This window comes from Lepisosteus platostomus, chromosome 4 (assembly GCF_059453375.1).
Source record: "Lepisosteus platostomus isolate fLepPlt1 chromosome 4, fLepPlt1.hap1, whole genome shotgun sequence".
In the NCBI taxonomy this organism is placed as follows: Eukaryota; Metazoa; Chordata; class Actinopteri; order Semionotiformes; family Lepisosteidae; genus Lepisosteus; species Lepisosteus platostomus.
In genome coordinates this window covers 7,151,712-7,168,042 of record NC_142614.1, presented here as the reverse complement: position 1 = coordinate 7,168,042, position 16,331 = coordinate 7,151,712, and the positions used below count along the sequence as shown (strand labels likewise).

Genomic DNA, 16,331 nt, shown 5'->3' with positions numbered 1-16,331 from the left:
GTTACTGCTACAGATAGATCATACACAGAGACAGAGATAGCTGATAGCAGGGTGGGAGAGGTGTGGTAGCCATTGAGATTTTTGATGTCATTGCTGATTTTTACTTGCTCTGAATTCTCTAGGTCTCTAGTTTGCATTTGAACTGAAGTTGCATTGGAACCGAAGAGGGAGGGAAAGGTGGGAGTGACGCAGAGGGCACTAAGGGAATGCAGAGATTTAGAAAGAGGGGGACAAGCAGGCGGGGCTGTGATTGGAGATGACGTGGAGACAGAGTAAGAACATTACCTGCACGGTCATTGATCCATCAAAGAGTCAAACGATTGATTTAAATTACGAGAGCAGGATTGTTCCAGTCCTGTACATCAATACCGAATCTATCAGGGTATGCTGTTTTTTATTTTAGTTTAAGATTAAAACTCCTTTAGTTTTATTACAAATTAGTTATATTAATTACTTTCAGTTTCGGGATTTGTTCCGTCTTGATCCTATTCTGTCATACTGAAGCCTGGGGAATAGACAGATCTGCTCCCTATACTATGGACGGGTGAAGTCACTTGCCTTTAGATGAACTCTTCTTAAGCGCTGTGGCAGCGAATCCCCGGTTCAGATCCCAAGTCGGGCAATCGAGTTATTTACTGGCGTTAGTCTTAAGGCTCATACAAGGCACAGTGTACTCATTTTGGAAGGTACAGTATGGGATCAGGTACCAGACCAGGAGAAGTGGACTGAAAGCAAACGCAAGGTTCACTGATAGATTTCCATTTCGAAGGTGATAATGTGACAATAATAACTGAGTTTCTTTTCTTTTCTTCTTATTCTGGATCTCAAGCGGATACGTCAACGTCTCTGTGGCGCAATCGGTTAGCGCGTTCGGCTGTTAACCGAAAGGTTGGTGGTTCGAGCCCACCCAGGGACGATGCATTCCTGTTTGCTCCTTTGTTTGTTTTCCATATTTGAAGAAAAAGAATCCCCCAATTTAAAAATAAGTGTCACAGACGCACGCAGCACTGCACTTAATGAAGATTAATAGAAATTAACGAGTACTATAATTAATACTTTTCCAAATATTCCACATAGGTGATTAATATTCGTCATTTCATAACGTTATTACTGTCCTTGAAGACACCCACAGAAGGCAAAACGTTCGTTATTTTTTCCTACATATTTATGAGCTAGCCGAAATGAATGCATAGAAGGTAACATTCGGTACCTGCAGTGTAGAGGGGATGAAAGGCGCCAGATGTATAGTTAACGGAACGAGCTTTTTAAAAGCAACGTTTGTAATCGATGTATGATAATTAGTCGTGATATATTTCAAATTTTCCACTCCGATGTAAAAAAGTCACTTTTTGCAGACATGTATTTCAATAATGAGATACAGAAGCAGAGCACAGGGAAGACCTTCAGTAGACAAAGAACAGAAACAAAATACATAAAACATGATATCACATTTCCAACACTAATGGTGTACTCTTGCCACCCACTTCGAACTGCCAAACACAGAAAAGACCGTCTCCTACCCTCTCATTCCCTCCCCCCATATAAAAGACCTAAAGAATGTTACACATCAGGCAAAAAGGGGAAATTGCAAAAATGTCTTGAAGAATGACACATTAAAATAGACGACGCACTGAATTACTATCCGCGGGTAAAAAAACACTCAAGCTGGCGCTAGTGGGCGGACAGGAACTCCGCTCGACTAAACCGGAGGGAGGCTGGCGTGAGGACGCCTACAGGAGGAGAGGCGTGTATCTCCGGTTGACGGTTGTTGTCATGAGATCGTAGAGAAGGTTTTGGGCGACATATGATTGTGGGTGTCGAGTTTACAAATTCGGCAAAGAGCTGCAGTTTGCGAGCTTTAAATAAAGTTATGAAATCTAGTGAGCAGGGGACTTGAGACATTACCTACTCGCTTAGAATATAACGCCTTACCACGAACACATCCAGTTTTTCTTATTTAGTGATGTTTTTCACCATCACTTAAACCAGGCACGGACGTCTGTACGTAATTTCACTCTCAGTAGCTCAAGATAAGGACGTAACACTGGTTGATTTGGCAGACATCTGTGGATAGACAATGTTGGGTCTGTGTTCCCAATGGGTCAATGGTCTGTTTGATTCGACACGGGAGCCTTTTTACTGACATTACTGGGAGGTGGAACTAACAACACAGCAGCGTGATTCTTTTCAGCATTTCTCAGGTCCAGACTCTTGCATACAAACCAGAAAAAAAAAAGTATGTTAGAGATTTCAGGCCTGGTAACTTAGGCGTGAGCACAGGCAGTCCTATACAGTCAATAAGATTGACCAACATGTTTCTGTGCTTTGAAATATTGAAAACGAGGACAGTTACACCATGAGAGGAATCACTTTGCTTTCTCTAGACCATTGGGTAGTCAGTAACTTGTCCAAGGACCTTGTTCTTGAAGGAAGCCTGGGGTATCAGCTTCAGCAAGACCACTGGGCCTGTAGTCCATTGTTCACACAACCTTGAGGTTAAAGAAATGCCTCCTGTTCTCAGTTTTAAATGTGCTTCCATGCAGTTTCCACTTGTGACCTTGGGTTTGTGTTTCACTGTTCATTCGGAACAAGTCTGCTGGGTTGATTTTGTCAGCACTTTTGCCAGTGTTGCGTACTTGTATCAGGTCCCCCTGGAATCCCTGTAAGGCCTAAAAAAGTTTGGTTTCATCAGCCTACCAATGTAGGACATTGCCTTAAGCACTAATGTGTATCTGGTTGCTTCATTCTGGACTTATTCCAGAGCAGCAATATGCTTTTTTTATGTAGAATATGTAAATGATGTTTTTCAAAGAACTCCATGAACCTAGTTAGGGAAGATGTACCTTTTCTGTGTTTCACATTTTTCATCTTACAGAGCTTGAAATGGATTTAACTTGTGGGCATTCAGGACTTTGCCAGATTCGCTGAAATAGCAAAAAGAAAATGTGAGAATAAACATTTCTTATTTTAGACTGCAAGAGTATGTTTTTCTCTGCTGAAGCCTATCACTGGAGTATCTCACGTAATACCTATTAGAATTCCAGAGAGACAGAAGAATCGTTTATCATGATCACTTGCATAACCAACCTGATTTCCTTTACTGAGCTAGCCTCATTGTTTGATCAACTGGGTAAATGTACTGATTTGCTGCTGGTCCACAGATCTTCAAATTTATTGTTATCTAATATTATTTGCATGTTTTAAGCAGTCATCTCAGGGGAGATGAACGAAAGGTAGACGTGTTTGTCAGAGTAATCATTTGAGAAAGTAGTTGAGATCTCGTGTTGCATGTTAAGCGACTTTTAAGGTAATGTGCCACACTGGCAGTGGAGTCTGAGAACGCTGATCTAGCCATACGGCACAGTGCTGGTCTGTACCCATGTGGTACTGCACAGTGAAGCCTAGGGTGTCTCTCAGAAGTACTGGTCCTGGCCCTGGCTAAATAATCAGCAGCTGTACTGAGGCCAAATTCACATTCTGTGTTGGACTGACTGGAGCATTTAAGCCCTGGCTAAATGATCAGCAGCTGTACTGAGGCCAAATTCACATTCTGTGTTGGACTGACTGGAGCGCTTTAGACAGAATAATAATAATAACAACATCACTTTATTAACCCTATACAATTACTTGCATTAGGAATTTGTCTTTTCACATACCCCAGCTTGCTCTCCATGAGACACACAGACAGAGAGAGAGAGCCTGGGGTCAGAGCACAGGGTCAGCCATTGTATAGCGCCCCTGGAGCAGTTGGGGTTAAAAGCCTTGCTCAGGGGCCCAACAGCATAGGATTCCTCTACCAGCTAGGGGATTTGAACCAGCAACCTTCCAGCTACAGGTGCAGATCCTTAGCCACAGAGCCACCACTCCACCCAATGACAGACATGCAGAATAAGTTTTGTCCACATCCACTCTGAGGGGTCCTGCGTCCTTTCCTGCCAGGGGAACGTGAGGGTGACCCTTTCTCTGGGCTTGCCACCTCTCTTGAGTCTTTCAAATTGAAAGAGCTTTATTAGAATGGGTGATGCATCAAAGTGTCACCAAAGCAATACCTTACTCTTCCATTCTTTGGATCTCCTCCTCCCTCTGACACCGTCCCCTTGTCCCTCTCCACGTCTCTCTGCTTTTCTCTCCTCTTCTGTCCCTGCGTTTGATTTTCTCTCCGGAAGACCTCTATGCTGCAAGGTAGCTGGGCTCCCTCTTGGAGAGCGAGAGATGGAGACAGGTAGAGAAAGTCATGAAAGGTCAGTAATAGATCTGTGGCGCCCTGGTCAGGAGAGCTCTGTGCTGATTGAATTACTGAAGGAGGGCAGCTTTTTCCTGGCAGCTCAGATGTATTAGAGAAACACAGTGGCATTTCTTTCCATGTGCCCGGTTTTCATTGCTAATTCATTATGTGTGTGGCTGCATGAGTTCTGTGAGTTCATCCTGCTGCCTGTTGCATAGTGTGGTGCACAGAGAACCTAGCATGCTGAAGTGAGCAGGAGACAGGAGCCTGTTGTGAGTGGTCGATTTCCTTCCAGGTTGGTGATTTCTGGATGAGGATTCGGATGACCCTGGCAGAGGTGATTGCATTTGTAATGGAAGAGCAATTGAACTTAGCCTGTCATTTCAGGATTTACAATATGGGTTTGCTGTGCTAACACACAGTAATCTTTTTCTCAGTGAAAACTCTCACACGCTCATACCTCCCCCCCCCCACCCAATCTGCAGAAGCTGCGAGTCGTGGTGATTGGCGCTATGGCAGCAGGGTGTCTGCTGGCACACACCAGGACACCTTCACACTCCCCAGTGATGTATGACTTGAAGGAGCATGTTAGCGGCATCTGGATCTATGAGGATCATGCCAGCATCTAGAACAAAGGGCTTGCCAGTGCACAGTAGCTTTTATAGACACTTTAACAGTGCAGTAACACTGGACTGACCAGAGAGAAAACTCATCTGTACACAGGTATACTGATAGGATGCAGACTTCACATGCTATCTGCATGCATCTGGGCATTGGTACAATAATAGAATTAATTCGCCTGTGCACAGGTGTTTTTGGTTGACTTACGGTATCTACACTTTGAGCCTCTATGCCACTGTACCACACATAAATGTACACTGAAAGAAAATGCCATGTATATCAAATAAAAGGAAAAAGACAGGTTAAAGCCCATCTGCAACAGCCTGACAATTATAGTCTGAGTGTCGTTTGTGTGTGTCCCTCTATGATCGCCCTCTCTCTGTCTGTAAGACCAACCTGCGAAGGAAGTGATGATGTTCTCTGACTTCCCCTTTGACCAACCTGCCCTTCGCTACATAGAGAGGTACATAAAGAGGTGCTGCAGTGTTAGAGAGTGAGCTACTGCAATACTCCACACATTGGGGTACACTGACCCTGCATGACCCTGATACTGTTACTCCAGCCAGCGCACAAGTGCTAACAAGATGGAAGAGCTTGTCTGTCACAGTTATGGAACAGGTTTTTTTATTCCAGGGTAAAGATTACAGAGTAAATTTGTCATACTTTGCACTGCTGAAGCAACAGACAGTTCTGTGTAACGAAACAGTTCTTTCCAGACCCTATGCGGACGACACAATCCAGGGTGGAGTGAGGAAACACTAGGGAAAAGTCAGGCAGGAATCGGGAATGAATACGGGGGGGGGGGGGCGTGTCCAAACTGCGCAGGTGTCCAGGAGGTCATCCAAACAGGGAATCCAAAAACAAGCATAAATCCATGGCCAGGCGATCCATCCAGGAGATTAAAATCGGGAACCGGGTCTGGACCGGTGGGGGGAACAGGAACAGAAAGTTAAAAACATAACGGAGCCAGGCGATTACAGGTCCCGGGCTCGCACGATATGGGAATCAGTGCAGAGCCCTGAACTGAGAGGGTGTCTGGCTTTTAAGGGGGACAGGAAGGAGGCTGGAACAAGGGGCAGGTGCACAAAATCAGGTCCGAAGTGAAAGAGCCCTTAAGGAGGAGGGACTACAATCATGACATTCTGGCTGGTGCAATGTATAAAGGACACTGGTTTTCTTGGTTTTCAACAATGAACTGTGCGCCAGCGAGGGTCAAGGGCTTGAATCTAAGACACATCTGAAACAACCTGGTCTCAGTTTCATTTTATGACAGGGGGTTCACGTGTACATTTTAAACCATGTGGCCCTGCTTTGTTCTGAAACGTCTAAGCTTTTTTTTCACTCTTCCTCACAAAGACGTCTGGTTTAATTTTAGACCGACTGGGGAGGGCAGTGGGGGGGGGCTTAGGTCTAAAAATAGCCGGTGGAGTGGTGTGCGGAATCTATTACATGTGCAGAAGCAGTGGAGTTTGATGGGCTTATCAGCACACAGACACCTTGCCCAGAGCTGACCTTGGGGAGGTCGGGGCACTGATGGCCCACACTGCCCACTCTAAAATCTCCAGCCCTGCTAGGCCTTTCCAGGACTCCAACAGAGGCTGCTTGAGCATGATTTCCCAATCATTCCGGCTGAATTTAAGATTATTTTTCACTGCTCACATTTCAACAGTTTTTGAAACTTAGGTCCCGGACTTCCACTGAACTCACTCTGCAGTCTTGGGACCAATCAGGCTCACAGGAGCGAGACAGGCAGGGTGCCTGACATCGGTCTAGAGAATCACCCTCAGACCTTGGTGCAACTGGAATGCCTTTTGTTTGCTGGACAGGCAGACAATGACATGATTGCATATAATGGTATACACTGGTACACACTGACTGACACAGACTGACAGAACTAGAGTAGCACACTGAATGACACTGACTGACACACTCCCCGACACACTGACTGGCAGATCTACTGACTGACACACTCCCCGACACACTGACTGGCAGATCTACTGACTGACACACTCCCTGACACACTGACTGGCAGAACTACTGACTGACACACTCCCCGACACACTGACTGGCAGATCTACTGACTGACACACTCACTGACACACTGACTGGCAGAACTACTGACTGACACACTCACTGACACACTGACTGGCAGAACTACTGACTGACATACTCCCTGACACACTGACTGGCAGAACTACTGACTGACACACTCCCTGACACACTGACTGGCAGATCTACTGACTGACACACTCCCTGACACACTGACTGGCAGAACTACTGACTGACACACTCCCCGACACACTGACTGGCAGATCTACTGACTGACACACTCACTGACACACTGACTGGCAGAACTACTGACTGACACACTCACTGACACACTGACTGGCAGAACTACTGACTGACATACTCCCTGACACACTGACTGGCAGAACTACTGACTGACACACTCCCTGACACACTGACTGACAGAACTACTGACTGACACACTCCCTGACACACTGACTGGCAGATCTACTGACTGACACACTCCCCGACACACTGACTGGCAGATCTACTGATTGACACACTCCCTGACACACTGACTGGCAGATCTACTGACTGACACACTCCCTGACACACTGACTGGCAGATCTACTGACTGACACACTCCCTGACACAAATCCACAGCTCATTCACTCTGGTTCACACCCCTGCCTCTGAGATCTGCTGCCCCCTCCTGGTCCATCTGTGACACTGCCCCTGGCTCCGTCTCCGTCTCCTCTCATCTTCTGTCAAACCCCAGCTTTGCGATTTTGAGCCATTGTTTTAAGTTCATTTGTTAAAAGGCAAATTTAGGAATTATAAAGTCTGCCCTAAACCTTTTTCATTTAAAATCGACCTTTCCTATTCTCTATTAATAACTGAAGTATGGCTTTTGCAGTTGATCAGTGATCTGGCTACATTACCCTCTCATCTTGTACAATTTGGCCTGCGTCACAAACCTGGTGAAGAAATTGCTCACTTCCAGCCCCGATTTTTATTGCAGTGGGCCTTGCAGTGTGTCACCCATGGGTGCGCTCCACGGCAGGGGTGAGTAACGACGAGTATTGCCGTAGGTAAATGTAAGCAGTTAACATATGTAATTATTACGATTTATCGAAAAAAAAATTTAAAAAAATTTCGCGTCCCTGGGTGGGCTCGAACCACCAACCTTTCGGTTAACAGCCGAACGCGCTAACCGATTGCGCCACAGAGACCGCCGTGCTCAGGGTGATAGAAATTACCGTTTTAAGGTGTTTAAATTAGATTTCAATTTACAGATTTAATTTAATTTTAATTAGATTTCCATTTCGATCTTTACACATACGGGGATGTTATCACTGTAAGAAAGTTAAGAAATTTTAAAACAAGCATTCAAATGTTTGACCTCTGGCTCCACACCGAAGAGAACAATAAAATCGATACCGGAAACTACAAGTTAGAATTTAGCTGGTTTGATAGAGGCTGTCTCTCTCAAAAGCATAACTGTACAATCAGAGTCTTTCTCCGATCTGTCGGCTCTCTCTGTCTCAATGCCAGAGTGAATCACGTCTCTCGCTGCTGTATGGGCACAGAGTTCAGCGCTGGTGCCATACGGCGGCGCCGTGGCTTAGTTGGTTAAAGCGCCTGTCTAGTAAACAGGAGATCCTGGGTTCGAATCCCAGCGGTGCCTTTTGTGTCGCGTGTTCTTGATTTTACTAGCTAGGTTGTTGAATTATATTTCTTATTATCCTCGCCATCGTGTCCTCAATGACGAGGGTGTTTAAATCGGCTGATATAACACGGCTGTTTGTCTGATATTATCTTGGAGCTAATTTGAATAAAGAGTGTTTTAAGCCTTACATTTTGCCTCGGTCAGGAGTTTTGGATGGGGTGGTAAGTGGCCTTTTTTGGGAAATGCATATGCTGTAGTTCGGAAACAACGAATTTAGACATTTCTCGAGGCTTATCGAACATGGAATTAGAGTTTCGCGCACAATGTTCTTTGATTCGGACGCCGAGTAGCCGCACTAATCGGAACCAACACTACAATGTCCTCGCAAAAAAACAGTTGTTCAGCGGTGTAATGAACAGTATTTCAAGTGAACGAACATGGCGCAAATGAGACCAGCTCAAAGCACGAAAAACGAGGCGATGACAATGAGATAGTGATATTTAGCGTCACAGGGAGAGCGAAACCCATTTGTAGTGCTATTTTGCTGTTCGTCCTTTGGATTAACCCAATTATTCGGTAAACTACAATAGACAATAAGGAAGCCTGGGTATATCGTGTGGTAGCGTGGCCGAGCGGTCTAAGGCGCTGGATTAAGGCTCCAGTCTCTTCGGAGGCGTGGGTTCGAATCCCACCGCTGCCAGGATATTCTTTTTTAACCTTGTAATGATAAATCATATTTTCTAAATCTAAGAATGCCTCTTGGTTTCTAAAATCAATCCTTTGTTTAACCTCTCTGATTCTGTATTGCTGCTACTCAGACTTCCAGGACGTCATGCGACGGCTGGATCTCATTAGCACACGAAAAGCGCGTTTGTTTCTGCGCCGTTCGTACGCAGTGTCTCCAAGTTTGGTCTCTATTACGACCCGTAGGGAGAGGGAAGTGTATCTTTCTAGTAGGTAGTTGGAGTTTTTCTGAGCAGTAGCGCTTGACGCTTTAAAGGTGAGTTGTTATTTTTGTCGTTTCAGCTCAGGAGTCGAGTTTGTTGTTGACTTTACACAAACACTGCAAAAAACAAACAAGAAAACAGCCGTGGTAAACCACCTAGCAAAGCAAAAGAGACTGCCAGTTGTCCTTACCGGCTGCAGTATTACCTAATTAGATGTGCTCGACTGCCGCATGAACGTTATATATCTTACCAGAAACGCATTTAATTAAAAAACTCAGAAAGGAGGAAAAAGGCGGGAATAAATAAGCGCATAGGCAGAAATACAGTCGGGAAAAAAAGCTGTATTGAGGTTTGATATTCTTACACAAATGCGTAAGATACCCTTATACGTTATCATGTTATATACAGTATATTGCTCATGGAGACGAGAAGTCCATTTCTTCACGATTTATCTTTGATTTACGTCGTGTAATTGTGATCGTGAAAGGGATTCTGGGAGCCATTTTAGGATATTGTGTGGAAACCGAGCAATTTGTCTCTTAAATCGTCCCGCTTCTTTATTCCACTTTTTTTCCAGGAATTCCTTGGTATTTGGTTTCGCTAGTCTGCAAAAAGGTTATTATATACACTAAATGCATGTATAAACTGAATTCGCTCACTTTGTCTGGATAATAAAAGCGTTGGCACTACTTTTGAATGTAATGGTGCCAGTAAAAGATTATTATAAAAGAAAGGAGATTTGACAACAGAGCTGCAGGACTTTCTATCCCTTTCCCTTGCAGAGCCAGAACAGATATGACATAACCATCAGGTTTTGGAAAAGCTGGTCACTGAACACGGGATTTTGAAGTCGCTCTGTGATTGAAATACCACAATAACCAGAAACTAAACATAATCACAGCCACAACCAATACCTGCTTTTAATGTTTGCACACCTCGTTTTTCTTTTCTGTCTGTTTATGTAAAAAAATTGCGGGAAAAGCAACCTAGCTATGTTGTTGAAGTCGATAGACTGGATTCATTAAGGAAACAGCAGGCACGGATACTCAGATCAGTTACCTGCTAACTGCCAGTAGGCTGAATGTGTTGATAGTCCTCCTGTTGTTTTTGTCCTCGGTGTTGTTATTAATACAATTACATCCAGTGCTCATATGTCACTGTTCTGTGCCAGAAGACATCAGAGCAGGATGATCTGATGTCGCTGACTTGTTAGGGAGTATTTAATCTGGAGATTCAGTACAACAGAGGGCTGTAAATTACTGTTTATCACATAACAGACAGCGTATAAACAGTTGCAGCTGAAGGCATATTATTTAACAATACTGTTTAGTTTTTGTTTAAATTTTGTAAAACGGAGAGTGTGATGACAATTGATTTACAATATTCTGTAAAACTGTTATGCTTAAGCAGGGAGCTGCGTCAGCGTGCTTAGGCTGCAAAGGAACAAGTAAAGGTTTATTCCAGGCCGAAAAGAGACACACGTTTTGGCTGTGGAGCCTTCTTCGGGTCTCTTTTCTTTCCAGCGAAATAAACCTTTACTTGATCCTTTGCCACTATAAGGTTTCTTTCACTAGTTGATCGTATTCAGCCTCAGAGCGAAATAGCAGAAATTCTAGTACCTTTATTCGCATACCTGAACACATTCATTGGCTGTGGTAGGGTTTTCCTCTCTCTCCTGCACCGGCACGGTTTGCCAGATGGAGCCGTCAGTCAGAGGGTGGGATAATAATAATAATAATAATAATAATAATAATAATAATAATAATTGCTTACACTTATATAGCGCTTTTCTGGACACTCCACTCAAAGCGCTTTACAGGTAATGGGGACTCCCCTCCACCACCACCAATGTGCAGCATCCACCTGGATGATGTGACAGCAGCCATAGTGCACCAGAACGCTCACCACACACCAGCTCTCAGTGGGGAGGAGAGCAGAGTGATGTAGCCAATTCAGAGAGGGGGATTATTAGGAGGCCATGATTGGTAAGGGCCAATGGGAAATTTGGCCAGGACACCAGGGTTACACCCCTACTCTTTTCGAGAGATCCTTGGCGCTTCTTGATGCTCTCTCTGTTCTCCGCCCTCCTCAGGGGAGCCATGAAGCCGCCATCCCGCCGCCGCGCTGCCCCCGTGCGCTACAGCACCAGCGAGGAACACAAGGCGCCGCCGCCGCGGGTGACCTGGGCGGCGTGGAGCATGCCAGAGCGGCGCCGCCTGCTGGCCGCGCTGAGGCAGCAGAGCCGCTGCCCGGCGATCGACCTCCCGGCTCTGCAGTCCAGGGTGCCCGGCCGCAGCGCGCAGGAGGTAAGGCCAGGGCGGGTCAGGGCTGACAGAAACGCCCAAGACGAAGAAGAACGGATCTGTGTTTTGGGTGATCGCTTTGGAAGGGTGGGCGTGGGTTTTGGTGGAATCAGGACTTCGGCTCAAACCGGATGCTCTCCCAGACGGGGGAGCTCGGTGGATTCAGACTGTGGAACTGTCTCCACCTACTCGGACCTCTGAGAAGAAGTCCTGTTTGTTTTATGTTTATGACTCTTTTGTTCAGTCAGTAGACAAAGGAACACTTTGGATGGTTCACTGATTTGCAGCTATATGACTTCATAATTATATTGATTGTTATTGTATCATAATAACAATAATAATAATTCCCTTATACTTATAGAGCGCTTTTCTGGACACTCCCCTCAAAGCACTTTACATGAAATGGGGGTCCCCTCCACCACCACCAGTGTGCAGCCCCACCAGGGTGATGCGACAGCAGCCATAGTGCACCAGTATGCTCACCACACACCAGCTCTCAGTGGGGAGGAGAGCAGAGTGAAGAAGCCAGTTCAGAGAGGGGGATTAGTAAGAGGCCATGATTGGTAAAGGCCAATGGGAAACTCTTTTCGAGAACCACCCTGGGATTTTTAATGACCACAGAGAGTCAGGACCTCGGATTTACCTTTCATTCGAAGGGCTGCATCTGTTTTACAGTATAGTGTCCCCGTCACTATACAGGGGCATTAGGACCCACACAGACCGCAGGGTGAGCGCCCCTTGCCGGCCCCACTAACACCTCTTCTAGCAGCAACCTTATCTTTCCCAGGAGGTCTCCCATCCAGGTACGGGCCAGGCTCAACCCTGTTGAGCTCCAGTGGGCTGCCAGCTGTGAGCTGTGAGCTGCAGGGTGATATGGCTGCTGTCTTTTAAACGATCTCGACTGCTTGTTAATACTGTAGAGGAAGCCAAAAAAAGTGTCTCATGCGCAAGGGTGTAAGGAAGGTGGCAAACGGGCAGAGTCATTTGCAATTACACAGCAGTGGATAAGAGTGTCTTGCACCCCTCCTCCCCACACAGATCCTGGACTTCCTGCAGTTCCTGAAGGGCCGTGTGAACACGCAGGTGACGCAGACGCTGACCCAGCAGCGGCAGGAGCAGCAGAAGAACAAGGTGCCCGTGGAGCTGTGGGCGGACCTGGCGCAGGACATGGCCGGGCAGCTGGAGGCGCCCATCACGGCCGCTTTCTCGCAGGTGCGCCGGCGCCGACCCTGACCCTCTGCGTCTCGCTAAGGGCTGTGTCCCACGCCCCCCCTGTGGTAGCTTGCAATAAGCACACGTTAATGAACTTCAACACACTTTACTGTCATTTAACGAACAGCTCGCAGCAGCTCCTCAAGCGGCAGCACAGTCTGTTTGCTTACACTCACTTCACTAGCACAGAAAGCGGACAACCAACAGATCCGGTTCCGAGGTCAAAGAGCCTTTGACCTTTGGGTTACGATAACCTTCAACAACTATAATGTGTATGTATACTTCAGTCTGTATTCATTTCTGTCCATATAAATACAATTGTGACAGGTTTTGTTTTTGCAGGCAATTACACATATGTAGGGTGACCATATAGCTCTGTGGTCACTGAGACAGATACAATATAACCCAAAGCAGCATGAATGTGGGTGGCTCGGATTTGTATATTAAACTGTGAAGTGTACAGATTACTGAGTCAATTATTGTGAAAGTATTCTGGTATTGCTGTTCCTGCCTATACCAGTGTGCCTTAGTGCTGGCAAACTGTTGTGCACCATGTTGTGTAATGAGGTATACAATAGTAACATACAACAACAGAAGCACACGTGTGCAGTATGGTCAGTTCCTCCCTTGTCATGTGGACTAGAAGAAACTGTCTCATTTCCTCGGTAACGTGTCTCTAACAGTCCTGTCTGAAAATGTCTGTGTTGTAGATGTTGGTGATTGCTGCCACAGAGCCTAGTAGTCTCTTCCATTCTTATCCTCCTCGATCTGTGCAACAAGTGGACCGAATCATCCAGGTACCCAAACGCCTACGGCACCAAGGCCCGTTCAAAGAGTTCCAGAACGTTGGGTCCTCCACCAGTCGGAATCCCAGTGTGCCAATTCGTCTGTCCGTTTCTGCTAATCGGAGCCCAGGAACCCCATCCTGCAGCAGTCAGAAGCCGACGCCCCCATTGTCTTCTCCAGTGAGAGCCAATCAGACCCAAGGACATCAAACGTCAGCCAACAGCAGCCCAGCTGCAAGCACATCGACCCCTCCCAGTCTGCCAACACCTTCCTCTGGCCCACAGTCCTCTAGTCAAATCTCCGCCAGGCCTGGCTGCCTGCTGGCCTCCTCCACCTCTGTTTCCAGCCGGAAAGAGGCCCCTGCCCCCACGCCACTGATCCCGTCCAGTGCTGACCAGTCCACCGTGCGCCACCCCACACAGACTCAAGGGTCTGGACTGCCGCTGTACGTGAATTTTGAAAAGCTGTACCGCTACTTCAACCCTTTGTCCCATAAAAAGAAGGAGCCCAAGCTCACCGCTCTGGGTGAGTGCTGGCAGATGCTGTTTCTTCCATTCAGAACCTCCTTTGGGATACAACCTTTGCATCTCCACACCTATTTTGGGAACCTGTCTCCATTTTCTGATTAGTTTTTGGATAGTCTTTAACAACTAAATGCTCAGTTTGTATCTCATTTGGTGACTAGATCCTCTGATTAAATTGCTTTTCTGTTGAGTTTCCAGAGTTCTGTAAGTGAATGTGATATCAACCAAAATGGTGCTTTTTGCCAGAGCAGATTGAGGCCTGTTGGCCAGGCATTATTGGGTAGAATTGTAAAATTCTGTCACTTTTACTCTTAACCCTCATTCTTTCTGTATTTTCCTCAACCTCTCCTTTCTCTGCAATTTTTCTCCTTTTCTACCCCATTGTCACCCTACCCCTGCCCCCACCTCTTGCACTCTGCTTTCTTTCCTCTCCCCGTCTCAGAGAGCGCAGTAATGCTGGACCTCCTGCTGTCTCTTCCGGAGGAGCTCCCCCTGCTGGATGGCCGCGAGCTGCAGCACCACCTGCGCCAGGTCCACAGCCGGCTCAGCTCTCCTGCCGAGCCCCGCCCCCTCGCAAGTCGCAAGCGCAATTCATCCCCCGGGGCCAGCGAGGCTGCGGGGGCCGACTGCAAGCTGCCGGACGAGGTGGGAGAACCCAGCTCCGCCGACAGTCGGGCTGGGGACATTCCCTGTCCTGGGAGTAATGATTCTGGAGCTGGGATGGGTGCCAGGTTGACCAGTGGCATAGAAAACAGACCCACGGCCTCCAGTGGCATGGCAAACGCTGATGGCTCTTCCGGCATGCCAGCCAACATGCCTGACAAGGAAAAGCCCGATGAAAGAGAGGTTATCAGGCTGTCCCTTATGAATGACAATAACAATGCAGACACAATGGAATCGGTCACCAGTCAAAGAGGGGTTTGCTCAGCAGCCATAGTGTCCACCAATCAAGAGAGAAGAACTGCAAGCTCATCCGGTCCAGAGGGAGGTACTTCATTACCCCTCAGTGAGCAGCCAGAACCAACGGCAATTCCATCTGATGAAGATCCCTCCCACTTGCGGAGCTCAGATGGAGCCAGACCCCAGCCAGGTGCCAACAGAGCCAAGCCGGACTTTGCAAAAGCAGGGTTGTGCCCGTTGAACCCTTTCATGATCCCGCTGAAGCTTCTTGTGAGGTCAGAATCAAGACAGAGAGTCGGGTGAAGTCTTACATTATGTCATGGTGCAAGTCCACTAGGAGTGACTCTACTGTGTGAATAAGTTATATTTTAAGTCCTGCATGTTACATGTACCGGGGCAGTGTTAATTTGCCAGAAATTAAAATGATTCCCAGTTTAAGGTCAATGGTGTAAAATCAGGATTACACTGTTAATAGTGCGCCAGAAAGTGTTATGGTATAACTAGTAGTCCTTCTGTTCTTAATTGACTTTTTTGTATATCACTCAGTTCAGTTGTTCATCTGCAGTTTTATTTTTTTAAATAATAAAATGTAAAGTTTATCTCTTTGTGCTGCTAGAACGGTGTTTCTGAGATTGGGGTTCTGGATCCCTGGTGGTCTTTGGAGAGGTCTGGTCATGGTTATGCAATCTGTATTCGAGGCTTAAAATCTAGATCCAGTCATTCAGATCCAAGGTTGATTAAAAACTACAGAGAAGGAGCTGTACACACACACAGTGTGTTTCACAAAGCAACGTGCTGTGAGTGAACTGCCCATCCCAAGAAGGGCACTATTAATCTAAAGTTTCTTTTAATTGTTTTATAAGCCTGTTGAAATTTCCAGTGGAACAGGTGACCACACATCATGATGCTAATTCATTTGAAGCTGTTGCTTAATTGTTGCCCCCACAGTAAAATGTCCCTATTTTTATAAACTCCAAATGTTAAAAAGGAGGAAGCCATAGACAGTCCTGGTCAACAGAGGCATTTATTGTTTTGTTGTTGCATTTAGTTCATAGCTTAGCCTTTTTAGCATGTCATCCTATGCTCACCTGGTTAGAACATCTATGTTCTTACCTGCACTCACTAGCTAAATATTAG

The 16,331-nt window shown here is 46.3% G+C and overlaps 1 protein-coding gene and 4 non-coding genes across 5 annotated transcripts; 4 read left to right on the top strand and 1 right to left on the bottom strand.

Moving 5' to 3' along the window:
- The first annotated feature begins 842 nt into the window (after positions 1 to 842).
- trnan-guu (transfer RNA asparagine (anticodon GUU)) lies at positions 843 to 916 on the top strand. Its single transcript has one exon. It is a non-coding gene; the product is annotated as a tRNA-Asn (tRNA).
- Positions 917 to 8,011: 7,095 nt separating this feature from the next.
- On the bottom strand, positions 8,012 to 8,085 carry trnan-guu (transfer RNA asparagine (anticodon GUU)). Its single transcript has one exon. It is a non-coding gene; the product is annotated as a tRNA-Asn (tRNA).
- A 381-nt stretch (positions 8,086 to 8,466) lies between these two features.
- On the top strand, positions 8,467 to 8,540 carry trnat-agu (transfer RNA threonine (anticodon AGU)). The gene has a single exon. It is a non-coding gene; the product is annotated as a tRNA-Thr (tRNA).
- Positions 8,541 to 9,140: 600 nt separating this feature from the next.
- Positions 9,141 to 9,222, top strand: trnal-aag (transfer RNA leucine (anticodon AAG)). The gene has a single exon. It is a non-coding gene; the product is annotated as a tRNA-Leu (tRNA).
- A 178-nt stretch (positions 9,223 to 9,400) lies between these two features.
- Positions 9,401 to 15,793, top strand: snapc2 (small nuclear RNA activating complex, polypeptide 2). The gene is made up of 5 exons (XM_088627969.1): positions 9,401 to 9,522; positions 11,562 to 11,775; positions 12,811 to 12,984; positions 13,695 to 14,295; positions 14,737 to 15,793. The coding sequence occupies exons 2-5, from the start codon at positions 11,569 to 11,571 to the stop codon at positions 15,495 to 15,497; spliced, it is 1,743 nt and encodes a 580-aa protein (XP_088484095.1). The 5' UTR covers positions 9,401 to 9,522; positions 11,562 to 11,568; the 3' UTR covers positions 15,498 to 15,793.
- Positions 15,794 to 16,331: the final 538 nt, after the last annotated feature.

Excerpts from the sequence above, each read along its gene's own strand:
- snapc2 (XM_088627969.1), top strand. The coding sequence starts at position 11,569 with ATGAAGCCGCCATCCCGCCGCCGCGCTGCCCCCGTGCGCTACAGCACC. Across the intron at positions 11,776-12,810 it reads CCGGCCGCAGCGCGCAGGAG|ATCCTGGACTTCCTGCAGTT; the intron begins GTAAGGCCAGGG and ends CTCCCCACACAG. Across the intron at positions 14,296-14,736 it reads GCCCAAGCTCACCGCTCTGG|AGAGCGCAGTAATGCTGGAC; the intron begins GTGAGTGCTGGC and ends TCCCCGTCTCAG.